Source organism: Amblyraja radiata, chromosome 14, assembly GCF_010909765.2.
Source record: "Amblyraja radiata isolate CabotCenter1 chromosome 14, sAmbRad1.1.pri, whole genome shotgun sequence".
NCBI classification, from domain to species: domain Eukaryota; kingdom Metazoa; phylum Chordata; class Chondrichthyes; order Rajiformes; family Rajidae; genus Amblyraja; species Amblyraja radiata.
In genome coordinates this window covers 23,525,782-23,545,883 of record NC_045969.1, presented here as the reverse complement: position 1 = coordinate 23,545,883, position 20,102 = coordinate 23,525,782, and the positions used below count along the sequence as shown (strand labels likewise).

Below are 20,102 nucleotides of genomic sequence, written 5' to 3'. Positions count from 1 at the left end.
GAGTGGTGAATCTGTGGAATTCTCTGCCACAGAAAGTAGTTGAGGCCACTTCATTGGCTACATTTAAGAGGGAGTTAGATGTGGCCCTTGTGGCTAAAGGGATCAGAGGGTATGCAGAGAAGGTAGGTACAGGATACTGAGTTGGATGATCAGCCCTGATCATATTGAAAGGCGGTGCAGGCTCGAAGGGCCGAATGGCCTACTCCTGCACCAATTTTCTATGTTTCTAAGTCCACAGGCTCCTGTATTTTCTTCCCGATGGCTGCATTGAAATGAGAGGATGGCCAGAGTGGTGGGTCTTTGATGATATCAGCTGCCTTCTTGAAGCAGTGCTTTCTGTGGAACCCATTGATAGTGATGAGGCAACGTCCAGCACTTTAAGCAGCCTCCTTAGTTCTTGCGCATTTGAATCACTGAACCAGGCTGAGATGCATATTTGGTGACATGCCAGATCTCCTCAAACAACTGACGGACAACAGGCGGTAGGCTCTCCTCTTGAGTTGCACAGCATTTGTATTTGTAAATTTGCCACCGGTCGATGATGAGTCTGAAACCTGACGATCCCTTCCCCACAGAGCACCTTCACCGGCACAACCGTAGTGAGGCATCTCTCGGGGGAGGAAAGCAACAGGTAATAAATGGCAGCCTTTTCAATTATGCCAAATTAATAAAAAAAAGAACAATGGGCACAGTTAGGAGAGGTTTGTGCCCACTTTGGGGGTGAGTGAGGACGGACAAGGTCTCTGAGACAAGAGAAGGGGGATGTCTTTATTCTTGGACAGCGAGGAGATATAAGGTCCCCACTCTGAGAGAGTGAAGAGGGGCAAGCTTCCTACTCTGGGACAGTGCGGATGGGGAAGGTCGCACTCTTGGACTTTGAGGAGGGGAAAGGTTCCTCCTCTGGGATGGTGAGGAGGCGGGAGGTCTCTAATCTAAAGACAGTGAGGAAGGTCCCTACTCTGGGAGGGAGTGGGGAGAGGAGGAACAAACCCAGCCTGGGGCCAGGAAGGCTGCCTTGTTGGTGTAGATGTGCCTCTGTGTGTGCACGTGACTGTCAGTGTAGTCAGTCTGAGACCAGCTGGCTGTGTTGTTGTGTCAGGTGAAGGTCGTGGAGCAATGATGAGTGGGTGGCGTTGAGATGCATACCAGCGACTATCCCCCATGAAGTCCGATGCTGCTGTTGTTTCCCAGTCTGTAGCGTCTGTTGCAGAGCCCTGAGCTACCCTCCGGGGTGGGGAGGGGGAGGGGGGAGAGGATGGAAGGATTCGAACAATCCTGCAACCTTTTGTATCTAAACTATTTCATCTGCTTTCAATAAAGTCTGATCCCATAATTGTGGAGAATTTTAATCATGATTGCAGCCAGCCTCTTAATTACAAGCAGTAAAAGGTGCCCACAGAGCCTGTGTTTGAACCCTTGTGAGTGAGCGAGGAATGTTTACATTCCACAGATGCCATTGGAAATAGTTGAGCGGCTGAGGTAGAGCACCAGGGCTACTGCTGTGGGGTCAGGAGGAGCCCAGCGCTGTGTTCTGAGTACATTGTGCAGAGCACAGTGCTTTGTGCCGGATCATCTGTGGGTGGAAGAGGAGGCAGCCTCGGGCCTCTCAGACCTGTTCCGCCGTTCAAAAGGTTTACAGCTCACTCCGTGTCTCCAATCGCCTTCCCAATTGCTTCTGATCCACGCGTCCAGGCATTTATCCACCCTCACCTTGGTGAGAGGATTCCTAACATTCAAAGCCCCAAGGAGAGAAAATTTCCCTCAACGTAAAACTAAAAGGCCAACCTCTTTAACAGAGTGGGCACCCTCCCCTCTCCACCCCCAGAGTGGGTACCCTTCTCTCTTTAGCCCGAGTGGGCACCCTCCCCTCCTCACTTGCCCTAGAGGAGGCAGGCGCCCACCCCTCTACACTCCTCCTAGAGTGGGCATCTCCCCTCTCTCCCCCTCCCCCTTCCCCCCAGAGGTTGCACTCTCCCCAGAGTATATACCATCCCCTCTACTCACACCCAGAGTGAGCACCTCTCCCACGCACCCCCTCAGCAGGGGAACTCTCCGCTCCTCACTACTCCTCATTGTGAGCATCTTCCACTAATTCACCCAGATTGGGCACCGTCCATTCTTCACTTGACCTAAGTGGGCACACACACACACACTCTCCTCTGCACTCCCCCTCCCCCCACCCCTCCAATGTTCTCTGGTTTATTTTTTGGGTGGGGTGGGGGAAACTTTAAAAAAAATCTATTAGCATGCAGGATATGCAATTGTTTTCCGGATCGCTCTGCTTGTTTAGGTCGCTTTGTGGCCTAACATCGTGGAGCTGGAGGTCTCGCTCGGGACTGACTTTGAGCCCCACCGGGCGGCATTGACTTACCAGCCACATTGAAGCTATGGCCAAGAAAGCACACCAACACCTCTACCTCCTTAAACGCAAGTTCAGCATGTCCCCAACATCTCTCACCCACTTCTACAGATGCACCATAGAAAGTATTTTATCGGGATGCATCACAATCTGGTGGCACGAGTGGAAGACTTCAGTCAGTTCCATGGAGGGACCAGAGGAAAGGCTGCCTCTTCCAACAGCAGAGCGATCTGTGAAACCTTATCTTAGATTTGGTCAGGCAGTGATTGACATGTACTGTAACTTCATATCCCCATCCTCCCTCCATATTCCTTTGCATCCTAATCTCTCCATCCCAAGTTTTAAATTGCCATTTGCGTCCTCTCTCTCTCTCCCCCTTCTTACCTTTTTAAGAGAGTCAAGAGTATTTAAATATCATATGCACCAGAAACGGAACAACGAAATCCTTACTTGCTGCAGTTTTTATAGGCAATGAGAGGGTTTTAATGGGGAGAGCTTCCCAAATTTCTGCAAGATGTTTCATTGCTGAACTACCCAGCTCTGATTCTATGGTCCTTTAAACATGGCTATCTCACTTCTAATAGTTTGTCTCAGTCTACCATAGTTAGAAAGACCCCAGCAGTCAACCATGTCCAGAGAAACACTGACTGTGGACTACAAGGCCACTTGCCTTGGTCATTGGTAGATTTTACTGAATGTCAGTACAATCTAAATCCCCTGCGCGTTTTTCACATATTTTCCTGCTCTCCTGAATTTTGTTCCACCTCAGGCAATGCTTGGACATATTCCTGATGCATCCCACACTTTCCACTGGTTGTTGGATAAGCCCCTGGAAGGGATCCTCCTCTGCCTTTTTATGCTGATTAGACAGTCAAACATTCTCTTCATTGCTATTGACAAATACGTGCCTTGGCCAACCAGCCATTATCCTATCCATTGCTATTTATAATTAGTAAATAAAACTACGGAAAGTAGAACAAAATGCGGGAGTAACTCAGCGAGTCGAGCATTGTTCCAGCATTGTGTGTCCATCTTCAGTATAAACCAGCATCTGCAGTTCCTTCCTAAACTATGGAAAGTTTTTTTTTAATCATGCTTTTAATGTTGCTTTGATTTATTTCTCTTCTAGAGCTGCTTGTAGAGTTGGAGATTCAGGTCACCTTTTAGTAAATTCCAGGCAATACAAAACCACACTGTTTTGGCTGTTTACCTTCCTATGACTGTCCTGAAGGGGAAGCTCTTAGTTGTAGTAAGATACTGCTGCAATGGAATTGCTTCTTGCTCACTGCATCGGAGTGCTGACTCTGCACAAAGCCTGTTTGTGTACGGATGTTGGCACAGCTTTGCCCCTCGGGACTAATATCACAGGAGCACAGGAATAGACTCAGCTGGGCGAAGCCATGGGAATTGGAGATCAGTCATTTGGAGAATCCCCACTGACATGAGTGTTCCGATCTCTTAAGTGAAATTGGAATGCTGCACAAATACGTGTTCAATATCAAAGGGAGCTTTTGTTCCTGTTTGGTTAGATCTGACAAATGGAATAGTTGGAACCTGAAACCAATGGATGGAGAGGTTTAAATAGTGCACCCCCCCCCCCCCCCCCCCCCCCCCCCATCTGAAACCACGCTGAGGACAATGTCAGCCTGCTGGGACAGCATCGACAGGGTTGTGCACTGCAAATGTTGTGCTGCATAATTCATGTGAGGAGTTTTAACTGTAACATTGATACACACACCAATGATTATTGGGTTCAGATGGCATATGTTAGATGGTATATCGACCCCAGAGCAGTAATGTGAGAGGGCATTAGTCATCATATCATCAGTCAAAGAGTTGGTTTTACAGCAACCATGCTCTTGGTTTGTTAAATCTACTGGGCAGCTTTAAATCTGAGAACAACTGTCAAAGAACGAATCCTTCAGCCAGTGCATAAGAGTTGGGGAGTGTAAGGATGAAAGAACGTGAGCAGAACCAGTGTTGCCTCAGCGATGTCTGTGTTCCAAAGCTATGTGTCAGCTTGCGGCGACTATGGGACATGGAAGAATGGTCTTGACCCTTTTCACCAGAGATGATGCCTGACCCGCTGAGTTACTCCAGCTTTTTGTGTCTGTCTTTGGGACCATGAGAAGGTGTGGTGTGAGGAGGAGGGAATGTGGCACTGCCTTGCACATTGCTGGATGTAGCAGTCGGGTTTCTGGGCTTGAAATGTAACTTTATCAATTGGTTACTTGTTATTGAACTGGTTGTTTTTTGATGGGGAGGTGATAGATTGGACAATTGTTTACAGTTGTGTTATTATTAATTGGGCATTTTTGTCTTAATCTTTCTCTGTAACTGCATCTATGTAGATGTGCCATTTTCTGTGTCTATGTCCTCGCTTGATTTTGCTGCTGCTTCACACCTGAGCCCATTGCTTCTCTTTGCATTCCCTTTCTCCTCTTTTCTCTTTGCACCACTCGTTGCCATTCTCCTTCTGTTGCTTCTCTTGTGGAGCTCTGTCTGACCCTAAAGGGCCTGTCCCACTGTACGAGGTAATTCAAGAGTTCTCCCAAGTTCTCATTTTCAGTCTCGTCATTTCTTTATAATTCACATAATACACTCCGTCTTAGAGCTGGAGGCTCATTATCCTTGACTGATTGGTGCCTTCACCCCCATTAGTGAGCATGCTCCTGATTTCTTTTGCTGCTCCTCCTCAATCTTACAATGCCTTCCCATTAAAACCCTGCGACACCGTGCATTTGTCCCAACACTGCAATGCTTCCACCATCCTCCCTACCCCCCCACCCACCCTCCTCCCCACCACTTTCCCTGCTCCTGCGCGGCTGTAATTTGAATTTGGTTTAGGCAACAGTTCAAAGGTCATGAATTCCTAACAATCCAGGATTTGATGATCTTCTCTGAACTCACACTTGCTCCTCAAATAAAAGTCATGTTTGCCGGAAGTGTTCAATGGTACTTTATTATCTAGGTGCAGTGAAATTCCTTTTTTTACATACAGTTCAGTAAAAATTGTACTATACATTAGGCACAACCATACTCCAGTACAAGTGTGTAAGAATACTAGATTACACTGAGGCAGTGCACAAGAGTCACCACGTGTTTGGCACCTTCTTGTGACTCTTCAAGCTCAAAGTTGTTAAAAATGTTAAAGTCTTAAGGGCCTGTCCCACTTGGACGACCTAATCCACGATTTTAGAAGACCCTAGACGAGTTGAAAAAATGTCAAGGTCGTGTTGACTCGCCGAAGTAAAGGTCCTCCTACGACTATGTCTACGACCTCCTACGACTATGTCTACGACCTCCTGCGACTATATCTGCGACCTCCTACGACCCCCCTCCACCTCAGTCTTCCACACCTAAGACCAACTACGACTAGCTACGTGGAAAATTATCACATTATAAAATGGTGTAATGTTTTCATTTTTTTTCTCGGGCCAGTTAACGACCTACAACTACCTACGACACCTAAGACCAACTACGACTACCATCACGACTTACTACGACCTACCTACGAGTAAAAAGTATCAATTTGTTCCATGCCGACTTTTTTTTCGTGGCCATTTCTAATGAGGCTGGAAAAAACGCCGCGACCTACTTGAGGCCACGAGTTAGCGGTGACCACTCACGAGCATGAGGAAGAGTTATGAAGACCTCCTACAACATGGCGACCATGCTGCGAGTATGAGTCAAGTGCAAACTTGCCAGAGGTCGCCAATTAGGTCATGAAAGTGGGACAGGGGCTTTAGCTTTGCCATAAAGGCACTTCAAGCTAAGTGGCAAAGAAGGTTTATTATCAAGGTTCTGCGTGGGGTGACCTTCTGCATACAACCAGCAAACAGGGCTGCTGGAGACTTGCGCGTGGATATGTGAATGCAAAAGCTTCAAATAAAGTGCTCAAGATGGAGACCTAGACATACAAATAAAGTTAGAGGAGAAGTGATAACACTACGAAAATAGGTGGCGGGACTGATATGTTTGTGCTTATTTCTGGACCATTAAACTGAGGCTCTGCATTTACAGCGCCACATTCTGCAATCCTGATCCTAATCCTTTGGCATCTTTTTGTTCAGCAACTTGGATAAATGGGTCTCAGCGGCAGGCCATAACGTGATTCCCAACCAGGAAGTGTTGTGGTGTTTTTACCATCCTGCATTTGCAATTTACAAGACAAAACAGCCTCTGTGATGCAGCCACTTCGAACACCTGGTGATCGATGGTCTGAGAAAGGAATCTTGTGTTATCAGCTGCAGTGGGGACTGCATTTATGAGCGCGCTTGCTGCTGTGTCGTATTCTGTGAGCACCCCTGCCATCAGCTTCTAATGTTAATCCAAAACAATAGGGTTGGAACTGCCTTTGTGTGTTGCATCAGGGAAAGAGTTGGGCATAAACTAAGTGCTTTGGTGCTCAAATCATCATCTATATCTTCAAGATGGTGGTCCGGAGACAAGCTTTGTGAAGGGAGATTGGTAGCATGGTGCTGTAGCTATTAGGTCTGCTGCCCCATACCTTCAGCAATTGGGATTCACATTCAGATTTCACAGTCAGGATCGAACCCGGGTCTCTGGCGCTGTAAGACAGCAACTCTAGTACTGCGCCACTTTGCCGCCCAGCTCTTAACTATATATGTATAGATCAATATGAACCCATCAGATGATAGATAATTTGTTCAACTAAAGCATCAGTGGAGTTTGATTTGAGCGTAATGTGTAGAATCAGAACCCATTCCTTTGCCAAAAACATCTGTAACATATCAAACAGCAGTGGCAACAAACCTCTCTCTTAAACTGCAGGCCTGGAACAAGATCCCCCATAAGGCTGCTTTCCTGCCCTTCCATTCCGAATTAATGGGATAAAGTGTTACCTAGGGTACCGACCAGCTCTCATTGACAGATTCAAATCCTGCCTTCAACTCTCCCGGTCAGTAAAACCTTGCCTGCATTATTTTTATAACTCATGACTGTATATGTTGAAAGAAGTTGAGGATAGGGAAGTTCTCATTTAGTGCACCACCCTGAGACTTCCTCAAGATTAATAACAGCATTGTTGGGGAGATCGTCTCAACCCATGACGGGTTGTGTGATAAATCAGACATCTCCCGAGTTCTTCATGTCCAAAGATATAATCCTGAGTGCAGGTTGGTTCCTCAGGAATGCAGATAGGCATGCTATGGTCTGGACTGCGGAATAAGACAACTGTCTTGGGAGCGAGCGTGGTGGTCCCCATTGCAAGGGAAAATACAAATTGAATTAAACTGGAAGAATGTGTGGTAATTTTCTTAGTTTTTTACATCATTGATACCTGGTGGGATTTTTCTACGCTAGCCATTGATGAATAAATAAGAGTTTGCTCTTAACTGTGGCCAGTTGCTAATTAGAAAGATTGCATGTAGCCACGCAGGGAAGGAAACCAGTTGGATATTTGACTTAGCATTTGCATAATTTTCTATTTGAGGAATATTCAATCTTCAGCAAATTATTACTCAATGTTAATGCAAAATGTATGTATCCATCCAACTCCTACTGCAGATGGAGGCAGTTGTGGTGATGTGTAGACAGCACCTCAAATGTTAACCAGTGATTCTGCCTCTGTTTTAGTTCATGAATTGTCTTGCATAGTCCAGTGTTGTCTAATATGTTAGCCAGCCATATGGTGAAAAAATGAAGTTATTTTAAATGTTGTGTGCCCCTTATGTCCTTGGTGATTCAATAACCTGGTCACGACCTTCTAGGTAGATGTTTGATAAATAATTACGTACTTTGATTTCAAAGGTTTCAAAGGTTTTTTATTGTCACGTGTACTAATTAAGGTACAGTGATATTCAAATTACCATACAATTGGATGTGCTTTTGAAAGAGTTTTTTTCCCTGAAGCTTATACACACGGTTAACATGGTGCTGTCACATGTGGCAATTCAGTGATTTTTCTGTTGGGCAATATTACGGCAATGCGAGTCTTGCAACACTCTATGGTTGACAGGATTCTAATTTGTGCTTCCAGAGAACATGCTCCAGAGAACAAGAGTGCAAGGGGCTATCAGTTATATTGAACGTATGCAAAGCTCAATTTAGACCACGCCTAGTGGACTGCAAACAAGTTCACAAATTACAGGATTAGAATTAGGCCATTTGGCCCATCGAGTCTACTCCGCCATTCAATTATGTCTGATCTCTGCCTCCTAATCCCATTTCCCTGCCTTCTTCCCATAACCCTTGTCACCCGTTCTAATCAAGAATTTTTCTCTCTGCCTTAAAAATATCCACTGCCTTGGCTTCCACAGCCCTCTGTGGCATTGAGTTCCACAGATTAACTAGCTTCTGACTATAGAAGTTCCTCTTCACCTCCTTTCTAAAAGAGCGCCGTTAAATTCCGAGGCTATGACCATTGGTCCTAGACTCTCCCACCAGTGAAAATATCCTTTCATAACAAACAGATGGAAACATCCTTTTGTCCAGTTAGAGCATCAGACTTAGGAAGGAAACAATGAGGCGTATTGGATGATGGCACATTGTCTGAAAGTTGGAACCAGATAATTCAGAAGTAAATACCTCCTCGTGGAAAGGCTGGTAAAAGTGTGGAGCTCTCTTCCTCAAAAGGGAAATCATGCTCTGTTACTTTGTTTCTCGTTGATATAACAGCAGTTTGTTTGTCTCATATACTGAGGGTAATGCGTCTATGTGGCTACTGAACAGCACAAAAAACATGCATCAGGCAGGAGATAGACGCAAAATGCTGGAGTAAATCAGCGGGTCAGGCAACTTCTCTGGAGAATCTCTGGAGAATTCGGAGATGCTGCCTGACCCGCTGAGTTAATCCAGCATTTTGTGTCTATCTTCGGTGTAAACCTGCATCTGCAGTTCCTTCCTATGCATGCATTAGACAATGCAACCTGGCAATCAGCATATCAGCTGACTGCTTTGCCTGCCTGGTCATTAATAATGATGGAAAGGAAGGAGGAGACTCTGAGCACGTGTGAGGTGTTGCTCTTTGAAAGGTCAAATGTAAGGAGAAAATCACATTTAATGGCATAACCGTGATCAGCATTGATGCAGGGATTCCTCTTAGCAGGCAAAGCAGACCAATTCCAAAAGACGTGGTGTACGTTTTTGGAACTATTACAAGCATGAGGTGCAATAGTAATTTAAAAAATAAATAAATAGTACCAGGATCTGGCAACGGGGGGTAAAACAACAAAACAGACTTGGTTGGTAGTTCCCTTTCTGCGGAGTTTAATGTTATAATAGAGCGATTGTTTCTCCTTTCTTTTTCCTTCTTTTCTAGGGACTACTTTCTTTCTTTCTTTACTTCCTTCTCTAACTTCTTTTCTAAGGGGCTTTCTTTTCTCAACACTCTCTTGCACCTTCACGACTCTTGCGCACTTTCCTTACTTTCTTTACTTCTATCTTTTTCTTAAAGCTTAAAAAATGAAGCGGTACAAAAAAATGTATTAAGACATATGTGTTGTGTATTATTGTAACTTACCGTACTTCTAGTAAAAATATTAAAAAAAATAAATTAAAAAAAAGCATTGATGCAGGGATCCAAATGATCCAAGTCCATAACTCCCTGGGAGTGACAACACAAGTAGATAAAGTGGTAAAGAAGACGTATGGTATGCTTGCTGTCGTAGGTCACGGCAATGAGTGTAAGATTCAGGAAGTCACGATGCAGCTTTTATTAGACTTTGGTTAAGCCACATTTGGAGTATTGCGTACAGTTTTGGTCATTCCATTACTGGAAGGATGTGGAGTCTTTGGAGAGGGTGCAGAGGTTTACTAGAATTATTCCTAGATTTGGGGGTATTAGCTATAGGAAGAGGTCAGACAGACTTGGGTTGTTTTCTCTGGAATACCAGAGGTTGCGGGGAGACCTGATAGAAGTAAATACATTTTTGAGAGGCATAGATAAGGTAGATAGTCAGAATCTTTTTCCTAGCATGGAAAAATCAATTACTAGAGGGCATAGCTTCAAGATGAGAGGGGCAAAGTTTAAAGATGTGTGGGGCAATTTTTTTACACAGATGCCTGGGTGCCTGGATTGCACTGCCAATGCAGTGGTGGTAGAGGCAGATACAATAGTGACATTTAAGAGACTTTTGGATAGGCATATGGATATGACAGGAATGAAGGAATATGGATTATGTGCGGGTGGATATGAAATGGCCTTGGCATCAAGTTAAGCACAGACATTGCGGGCTGAAGGGCCTGTTCTTGTGCTGTACTGTTCTGTGTTAACAACCCTGCCCTCAGGGCTTCATTGATGACAACTGTGAGTGCAAAAGAAAAGACTGAAGCATTTGTAGTCACGTTCAGTGAAAGGTGTGACGTAAATAGCCCAAAGGCATACACAAAATGCTGTAGTAACAGCGGGACAGGCAGCATCTCTGGAGAGAAGGAATGGGTGACGTTTCGGTTTGAGACCCTTCTTCACTCAATAGCCCATCTCGGCTTCCTCCTGAGATCCCCACCATCACAGATGCCAGCCTTTGGCCAACTTGATTCATGCCACAAAACGTCCAGGAATGGCTATGAGCACTGGATACAGCAAAGGCTATGGGACCGTGCACCAGCCTGGCTGTGGAACTGGAGTTCTGGGCTCCAGAACTACCAGTGCGTCCAGCCAAACTGTTCCAGTACAGTTAAAATTGGCATTTAGCAGACAATGTGGAAAGCTGGCCAGAGATGTAGTGTTCATAACAAGCAAAACAGTTCCAATCTAATTAATTACCACCCACTTACATTCAAATGTCAGCGTAGTGTTGGAACCTGTTGTTGCCAGTGTAATCAAGCTGCATTTAGTCAGCGAACCCTATCACTGATGCCAAGTCTGTCTTTCCAGGACCACTTAGCATCAGTCATCATCTCAACCTAAGTCGAAACATAGCCTGAGGAAAGTGCGGCACAATGGCACAGCTGGTCGAGCTGCTGCCACACAGCTGCAGATCAGTCTCTTCATTCACGCTCACCAGCTGAGCCCCACTGGACTTGGGTTCAATCCTCAACTTGGGTACTGGTGCATGGAGTTTGCATGTTTTCCCTGTGAACATGTGGATTTTCCCTAGATCTTCAGTTTCCTCCCACATCTCAAAAGCTTGAGGATCAGTAGGTTAATTGGAGGCTGTAACTTGCACTAAGTGTATAGTTCAGTTTAGTTTAGAGATACATTGTGGAGACAGGTCCTTCGGCCCACCAGGTCCGTGTCAACCAGTGATCAGCATACCCTAGCACTATCCTACACACTACGGACAATTTACAATTTCTACCGAAGCCAATTAAGCCTGTACTTCTTTGGAGTGTGGGAGGAAACCGGAGCACTCGGATAAAACCCACACGGCCACGGGGAGAACGTACAAACTTCGTACAGGCAGTACCCATAGTCAGGATCGAACCCAGGTCTCTGTAAGGAAGGCAGCAACTCTACTGCTGCGTCACCGTGAAGCCCCCTGTAGATGGGTAGTCATGGCTTGGGTGGTCAACGTCTGCATGGACTCATGGTTCTGTGCTTTATCTCTCAATTACTTTACAATAGAATCCTAGATGTGTGATGAGAGTAACTGCCCTTGATATCAAGCAGCATTTGTTGTAGTGTGAACTCGAGGCACTGTGGTAAAATAGAAGTCAATGGACATCAAGGGGAAAACATTTCAGTGAAAAGTCATGCCTTGCAGAAAGAAAGATGCCGCGCTTGTCAGAGGTCAAGTCATCCCAGCACCAGTTCATCACTGCAGGAGCTCCTCAGGCCAGTGTCCTAGGCCCAATCATTTCCTGTTGCTTCTTCATCAGGTCAGAAGTGGGGTACATACAGTGCCCTCCATAATATTTGGGACAAAGACCCATCATTTATTTATTTACCTCTGTACTCCACAATTTGAGATTTGTAATAGAAAAAAAATCACATGTGGTTAAAGTGCACATTGTCAGATTTTAATAAAGGCCATTTTTATACATTTTGGTTTCACCATGTAGAAATTACAGCTGTGTTTATACATAGTCCCCCCCCATTTCAGGGTACCATATGTTTGGGACACATGGCTTCACGAGTGTTTGTAATTGCTCAGGTGTGGTTAATTGCCTCCTTAATGCAGGTCTAAGAGAGCTCTCAGCACCTAGTCTTTCCTCCACTTTCCATCACCTTTGTAAACTTTTATTGCTGTTTATCAACATGAGGACCAAAGTTGTGCCAATGAAAGTCAAAGTAGCCATTATGAGACTAGGCTAGATGGTGGTTAGATATCAGGGCGGCCAACTCACAGGCATTGAACGTGAGAATCACACATTTCGCCAAATTCTCACGTTCTCACGCTGATCACAAATTTCTCATGCTCTGTCGTGAGAAATTCTGTGATCAACGAAAATTTCAAAACTCATATCAACTGAATGGGCCGTGTGTGTTGGAGAGCCGGGGCTGAGGGAGGGATGGAAGCAGAAGCAGCGGCAGGGCAGATGCGGATGGGAAGCCGGGGCTGGCGAGTGTTTCCCTGGCTGGCGAGTGTTTGCCGGGCTGGCGTGTGTTTGCCGGGCTGGTGAGTCGCTCGCTGCAGCTCCAGCCATGGAGCAGCCTCAGTGCAAGAGTCCCGGGCCGTCGGAGACGTTGCGCCGCTGCCGTGACATTGTGCCGAATACGCCCAGGTGACCGGCATGGATCAGGCTGCGGCTTGGTGCATCCTGGAGGACAACCAGTGGCTGCTGGAAAGTAAGTACCAAGCACTGGGTAGAAACGGTGGAAGATATTGGCCTTCAAATGGGAGTAGTTGGAGAAAGCATCCTGCTTGCCTGCTAGATTATCACTTACTGTAACTACAGGAAAAATGTTCCCGATGTTGAGGGAGTTCAGAACCAGGGGTCACAGTTTAAGAATAAGGGGTAGGCCAGTTAGGACTGAGATGAGGACAAACTTTCTTCACGCAGAGAGTTGTGAATCGGTAGAATTCTCTGCAGTGGAGGCCAATTCACTGGATGTTTTCAAGAGAGAGTTACATTTAGCTCTTGGGGTTAGCAAAATCAAGGGATATGGGGAAAAAACAGGAAAGAGGTACTGATTTTAGATGAACAGCCATGATCATATTGAATGGCAGTGCCGGCTCGAAGGGCCAAATGGCCTATTCCTGCACCTATTTTCTATGTTTCTATGCTTGAGTATATGGCAATAAAACTCGACCACTTGATTTTGAAGCATTCATGCATGGTGGAGGTATAATGTAGTCGTAGAGTGTTACAGTGTGAAAACAGGCCCTTCGGCGCAACTTGCCCACACCCGCCAACATGTCCCAGTTACACTATCTGCTTTTGGTCCATATCGCTCCAAACCTGTCCTATCCATGTATCAGTCTAACTGTTTCTTAAATGTTGGGATAGTCCCTGCCTCAACTACCTCCTCTGGCAGCTTGTTCCATACACCCACCACCCATTGTGTGGAAAAAGTTACCCCTTAAAAAGTTACCTCTTAAAAATACTTAAAACAAAAAACATTGAAATCATACTTCCACAATGCACGAAAATATGATTTTAACACATCAAATTTCAAAACGTCCCTACCGTAGGAGGGGGGACACCCCCCTTCCACACCCTCCCCCAACTCGGTTGCTCCACTCCCTCACTGGGTACCCCTAAGGCCAGTGATCAGTGATCGCTCAGCCCCCCCACTTTCAAAAACGGTCCGTGGCCCCTGGTTCAGTCGAAGAACACTGTCAGATGTGAGTGGGGGACTGAGGCCAGTTGTCTGTGATGTTTGGATCCCAATGCTCAGCGCTTCGTGTTTCGTAGTTGGCTAAAATAATTGATTTGGAATTAGCCTAATTTGTAATTAGTTGACAAAACCGTAATTTATTAATCCGTAATATACAGGGGAATGGGATAAGTGTAATATTAAAATGACATGCAAGGTGTCAGGCTGTCTGTCATAACATACAGCCCCGATAACCCATTATTTCCTTCAGTTAAATATTGGGAAGGTAGCACTATTGTCATTTGCCACTCAACTATTATGTTTGCTTACCTCACTGACTGTTTCTAAACCCCCCCCCCCAAATTCCTTTGACAGGTTGAATAGAAATGTCCCCAATCTCGTTGTTTTATTAATTGAACACGTAGATGATCATCCTCAAGGAATGTAATCAGATGGAAACTGATTTAGATGCGATGTTTAAGAGCTTGTTCAAAGAAGGGGCATATTTTAAAGGAGTGACAGAGATACTTGCAGGGGAATATGTGAGGAGGTTATTATTTGTCTTTAGTTTTAGCTTGAACCAGGACATCTGAAGATTCAAAGTTTAATATAGTAATTGTGCTGATACTGACTCCAACCTACCACGTAATTAATATCATCCATTCCGGAGATTTTATTTTTCTGATGCCATTTAAACTTCACTTGGATTTCAATCACTTCAGTGTAAAAGTAATTGGGAATGGGGAGCATTGGAACAAAAAATTTCCCTCGGTACATATTAACTGTGATATAATAATGTATGCATGTTGGTAGGTGCAATCAAAACAAAGATCTTTTAATCATTATTGTGTTATGAATACCACTGAAAATATTAAGTACTCTCAAGATCACATTGCTTAAATATATAGTTATTGGACTTTGCATTTCGGAAAAGTCCCAGCTGAGAGGAAGACAGCAAAAATACTGAAAATATTGGTGGTGAAAATGACTTCAGGACAGTTTGTTAGGAAAATGAAGGAAATGGTAACAGAATACTTATACAGCTGGTACACAAAAATGCTGGAGAAACTCAACGGGTGCAGCAGCATCTATGGAGCGAAGGAAATAGGCAATGTTTCGGGCCGAAACGTTACCTATTTCCTTCGCTCCATAAATGCTGTTGCACCCGCTGAGTTTCTCCAGCATTTTTGTGTACCTTCGATTTTCCAGCATCTGCAGTTCCTTCTTAAATACTTATACAGCTGAGTTAGTATAATTGTATGGATGAGAAATTGTGTTCAACCAATTAATGACTTATTTGACAAAGTAACTAGCATGTTAGATAACAAGGAAGCCAATGGATGCAGCAAATTTTGTGATACAAAATTTGGTCTGTGAAGTGCCCCATAAAAGATTACCGCATTAGATAAGCACCAGTGGACTTGAAGATAATAGGTTAAGTCCAGATATGGGGCTTTATGTGTGAACCAGATGTATTGTCAGTGCAGAGGGGCTAGGAGCAAAACCAAGTGTGCATCCAGAGTCAAGGTCTGGAATAGTTCTAGGCGTGCAGTCAAAGCTGTGACAATGGGAGTTTCAGCACTGGGAACCTAAGCAGGTAAGCAGCTATGATCAGGGTAGAATAGGGGGCCAGGTGTAAGGCTGGACTCAGGGTCAGGAATGAGAGAAGCTATGAAACTGGAGTCAAGGTCAAGAGTAGTACCATGTTTGCGGTGAGATCCAGGTTATTCAACATGGGCCAAGTGTTTTATTATAATCTGATTTCCATACATGAATACACTAAGATCATTCATGTGCTGCACCTGTTGATCAGAGCCTGGCACTACTGTGGAATGTAATTAGGAATGTAATTTAGCCTAACCTTATTCATAGCTAATCCAATTTAAAGCATAAATATTGCACTCAAGTATAAGTTAAAAGACTCGCTACAGTATGCACCAGATTGCACAATTTCAAGCTGAAAAATGCAAAAGCTCCGTACCAATGGGAGAGGGGACACCCCCCTCCCACACCCTTCCACCCCACCCCCCCCCCCCCCCCCACCCCCCCCCCCACCCTCGGTCGCTACGCTCCCTCGGGCTTGGTCTCTCGCAATTTCTCACTCCCAACTCTCAATCAATGTTGGCAGCCCTGAGATATGTATGTGAAGATCTGTGACGTGCAGGACTGCTTCTGGGAATAGGCTCCACATCTCTCTGACTGGCACAGCCAAAATGGGCCAAATGGCCTTCCTCAGTTGTAAAATTTGTTTCATTTGCTGAACATTATTCTCACACCGGAAACTTGCTGTGCACAATTTGGTTGTTGCCTTTCCTACATGGTTTAAAAGATTCAATGACCTCGGAGTACTTGAATTATTTTCTGGATGCCGTAAAAGGCACTGTAGTAATGCAGGATTTCTTATCAGGTCTGAAATATGACAGCAGTGTATCATTTCTCCATCACTTGTGCGATCAGAGAAATTGAAGACTGCAAACGAATGTGAGGTAGTCTTATTTAAAACATTTAATAAGGAGAGGGTGGACTGTGAGGCTCCTTCTACAGGTTCAAGTGGCTGGAACTTGGGTAAGGATATGTGTGATAAGAGATGTATGGCAAAGATTCGTAGTTGGTGTCAGACATAGCAGTTTGCTGTTCATAGAAGGGGTAAGTAGACTAGGCTGGTATGAAGAACAGCACAGTGGTACAGCTGGTAAAGCTACTACTTCACAGCTCCAGACATGGCAATACATTAATGTATTGTCTTTCCGCTGTCTGGTTAGAGAGCAACAAAAGCTTTTCACTATACCTCGGTACACATAACAATAAACTAAACTGAACAGCCAAGCAGGTTCAATCCTGTCCTCCAGTGCTGTCAGTGTGAACTTCACACGTTTTCCTTGTGATGGCACCAATTTCCTCCTGGTGTTCCAGTTTCCTGCTACGACCCAAATGCAGGTTAGTGCCGGAATCTGCAGGCAATTGATGGGAATGTGGGGAGATTAAAATGGGATTAGTGTAAATAGGTGCTTAATGGTCAGCATGAACTCAGTGGGCCCAAGGGGCTCTTTCAGCCCTCCATGACATGACTCTAAAGATGAAGAGAAATGTTTCACTGAAATATTTGGAAATCCTTGGCATTATGGATACTCAGCTAAGTGTGGTAAAGGTTGGAATGAGAAGAGAAAGTGCACGTGGAGAGAGTCATCATTCATTTTACTGAATTCCTGCGGAGACTTAAACTGCTGAGATTGCTGTTCTTGCTTCTATTCTTTATTGCAGCTGCTCCAGATTAGGAGAGATTAACGGAGGAGTACTCTCCAGGAATGCTTACATTTCTCGACAATTACAGCCATTCCTTCATTTGCAAAAGAGATATGCTCTTAGGAAATGTTTTGTAAGCAGAATTTCATAAATCAAAAAAACTGGAGGAAGCGCATTGTAGGTATTTTAGTATAGTGTATTTATAGGGGTGGAGATTTGTAATAGCTAGAAATTGATTCATAAATTGGTTAAAATTCAAAACTGGTGTCAATACCAAAAATGTATACATACAGGCACTTCCCGCCTTCTGTAATATGCGAGTTACCTAAACTCGTACCTATGTAAACAATTCACAATGGGTGGTCCCGTTTCCACAATAACCTGTGTTATTGCAATGGGAGGATGGGTGAGGGCTTCCCATAAGCTTCATAGATATAAAAGCATCGCCTGGGTTTGCAGCTCTTCCACTTTCTGCCACTGTCGTTGTGACACTGGGAAGGCAAGTGAAAACGAGGGAGATGGTGGAGAGCAACTCCCGGCTGAGTTGCCGAGGGGCACCAGCGAGCCCTTCTTCACCAACTGCGGCACTGTCCAGTTGACTTAGCTGTTGTTACGACTTACGTTGTAGCCCCTGGTCGACAGCGCTTTCTTCAGACCACCGTCACCGACACGATTCGCTCGGCCTCCACGGGGCTCCCTCCCCTCTCACACACAAAATGCTGGAGTAACTCAGCAGGACAGGCAGCATCTCTGGAGAGAAGGAATGGGTGACATTTTGGGTCGTGACCCTTCTTCAGACTGATGACAGGGGAGTGGCTGGGACAAAGATAGAATGCAGTCGGAGACAGTAAGACTTGGTGGGAGAACTGAGAAGGGGGAGGGGATAGAGAGGGAAAGCAAGGGCTATTTGAAGTTAGAGAAGTCAATGTTCATACCGCTGGGGTGTAAGCTATCCAAGTGAAATATGAGGTGTTGTTTCTCCAATTTGTGCTGGGCCTCACTCTGACAATGGAGGAGGCCCAGGATAGAAAGGTTAGATTGAGAATGTGAGGGGGAGTTGAAGTGTTGAGCAACAGGTAGGTTAAGATGGACTGAGCGAAGGTGTTCAGCGAAACGATCGTCGAGCCTGCACTTGGTCGCGCCGATGTTGAGAAGTTATGCCTGGAACAGCGGATGACGTTGGAGGAGGTGCAAGTGAACCTCAGCCTCACCTGGAAAGACTGTTTGGGTCCTTGGATGGAGTCGAGGAGGGAGGTAAAGGGACAGGTGTTGCATCTCCTGTGGTTGCAGGGGAAAGTACCTGGGGAGGGAGTGGTTTGGTTGGGGAGTTAACCAGGGAGTTTCGACTGGAACGGTCTCTGCAGAAAGCGGAAAGGGGTGGAGATAAAAAGATGTTACCAGGAGTGGGATCCCGTTGGAGGTGGCGAAAGTGTTGGAGGATTATATGCTGTATGCAACGGCTGATGGGGTGGAAGGTGAGGACAAGGGGGACTCTGTCCTAGTCCTTGTTACGAATAGGGGAAGGGGGAGCAAGAGCAGAGCTGCGGGATATCGAGGAGATCCTAGTGAGAGCCTCATCTATAATGGAAGAGGGGAACCCCCATTTCCTAAAGAATGAGGAAATCTCCGATGCCCTGGTATGGAAAACCTCATCCTAGGCGCAGATGCGACTTAGACAGAGTGTGGATTTGTCTATCCCCTTTCATGACACAAGGTTGGCACAAACTGAAACATGAAATTGAAAAATAAAGCAGAAAGTATGTATTTCTAAATTAATCCCTCATTTTACACACTGGTTTCTTTTTGATGGTTTTCCTTTTTGTCCATTCACCCAAGGTGCTGAAACAGCTTCTGATGAGTAAATCAGTCTTGCACTGGAAATTTGTTACAAATTCAAACCAGCTGTGTTTCTTGTCGGGAGAGGGTACAGCAAGTGGTGTTCTAAATGAAGCAGGTTGCTGATACCTCATTTGCTAATAGTACTGGATTTAAGGATGCCTCTTCCCTGTTGTACGAGGTTTATAATTTTTATTCAAAGTCATTTTCAAAATTGCTTATAAATCATTTTGCACTGGCTGTTCAGGAAGCAGATATCTAGTTCGGAACTAGTAAACTGGTTTGAGGAATTCTTTTCTCATTCTCTCTTTAATTTCATCACAGATTGAGGAAGGTAGCAAAGCGGCAGCAGTGGGGAAGCTTCAGATTGGAGACGAGTTGGTCAGCATCAACGACGTGGTCCTGAATGGCTTCAGGCAAGAGGCGATCTGCCTTGTGAAAGGATCGCACAAGGCGCTGAAGATGGTGGTGAGGAGGTGAGGCATGAAACAAAGCGGTGGGGGGGGGGAGATGTTCACACTGGCACTGCTCACTTCTACTTGGCACAGTGATGAAGAATGTTAAAAGTGGAAACTCCTGGATCCAGTCCATCAGGTTGGGCAACATCCGTGGAATGGCAATTTACTTTCCAAAACACTTGGGGATCTTCCAGTTTACAGAATTGTTACTGAGTTTGGGACAAATGGTTTAAACTTTGTCATAAATGTAATTCTAAAATGAATATTTTGTTGGTTATGAAATGGATAATGTGGAAAATGCTTACACGAAAAAACAGAAATGTGTTGGTGACCAGTTCATCTTCAGTAATGACGACTGCGAACCAAATGTTGGCAAGTGCATTGAAAGTGATATCCGGTGCTGCTTTAACATAGCCTCTTGGTATATTTTAGGTGCACCTGAGAGAAGAGAAAACATTGGTTCAAGTCTTATTCCAAACACTTAAGTTTGACCAACAGTTCTTGGGAGTGCTGTATTGATGGAAATGCTATCTTTAAGATG

The 20,102-nt window shown here is 45.0% G+C and overlaps 1 protein-coding gene across 2 annotated transcripts in view; it reads left to right on the top strand.

Moving 5' to 3' along the window:
• Nucleotides 1–20,102, top strand: part of shroom2 (shroom family member 2) — a 150,317-nt gene that overhangs the window by 50,188 nt on the left and 80,027 nt on the right. The window contains exon 2 of one of the 2 annotated variants that reach the window (XM_033032784.1): nucleotides 19,428–19,579. The exons of the other annotated variant lie outside the window; for it this stretch is intronic. Within the exon in view, the coding sequence (XP_032888675.1) occupies nucleotides 19,428–19,579 (152 nt within the window). The remainder of the gene's footprint in view (nucleotides 1–19,427; nucleotides 19,580–20,102) is intronic. 2 annotated transcript variants of the gene reach the window in all.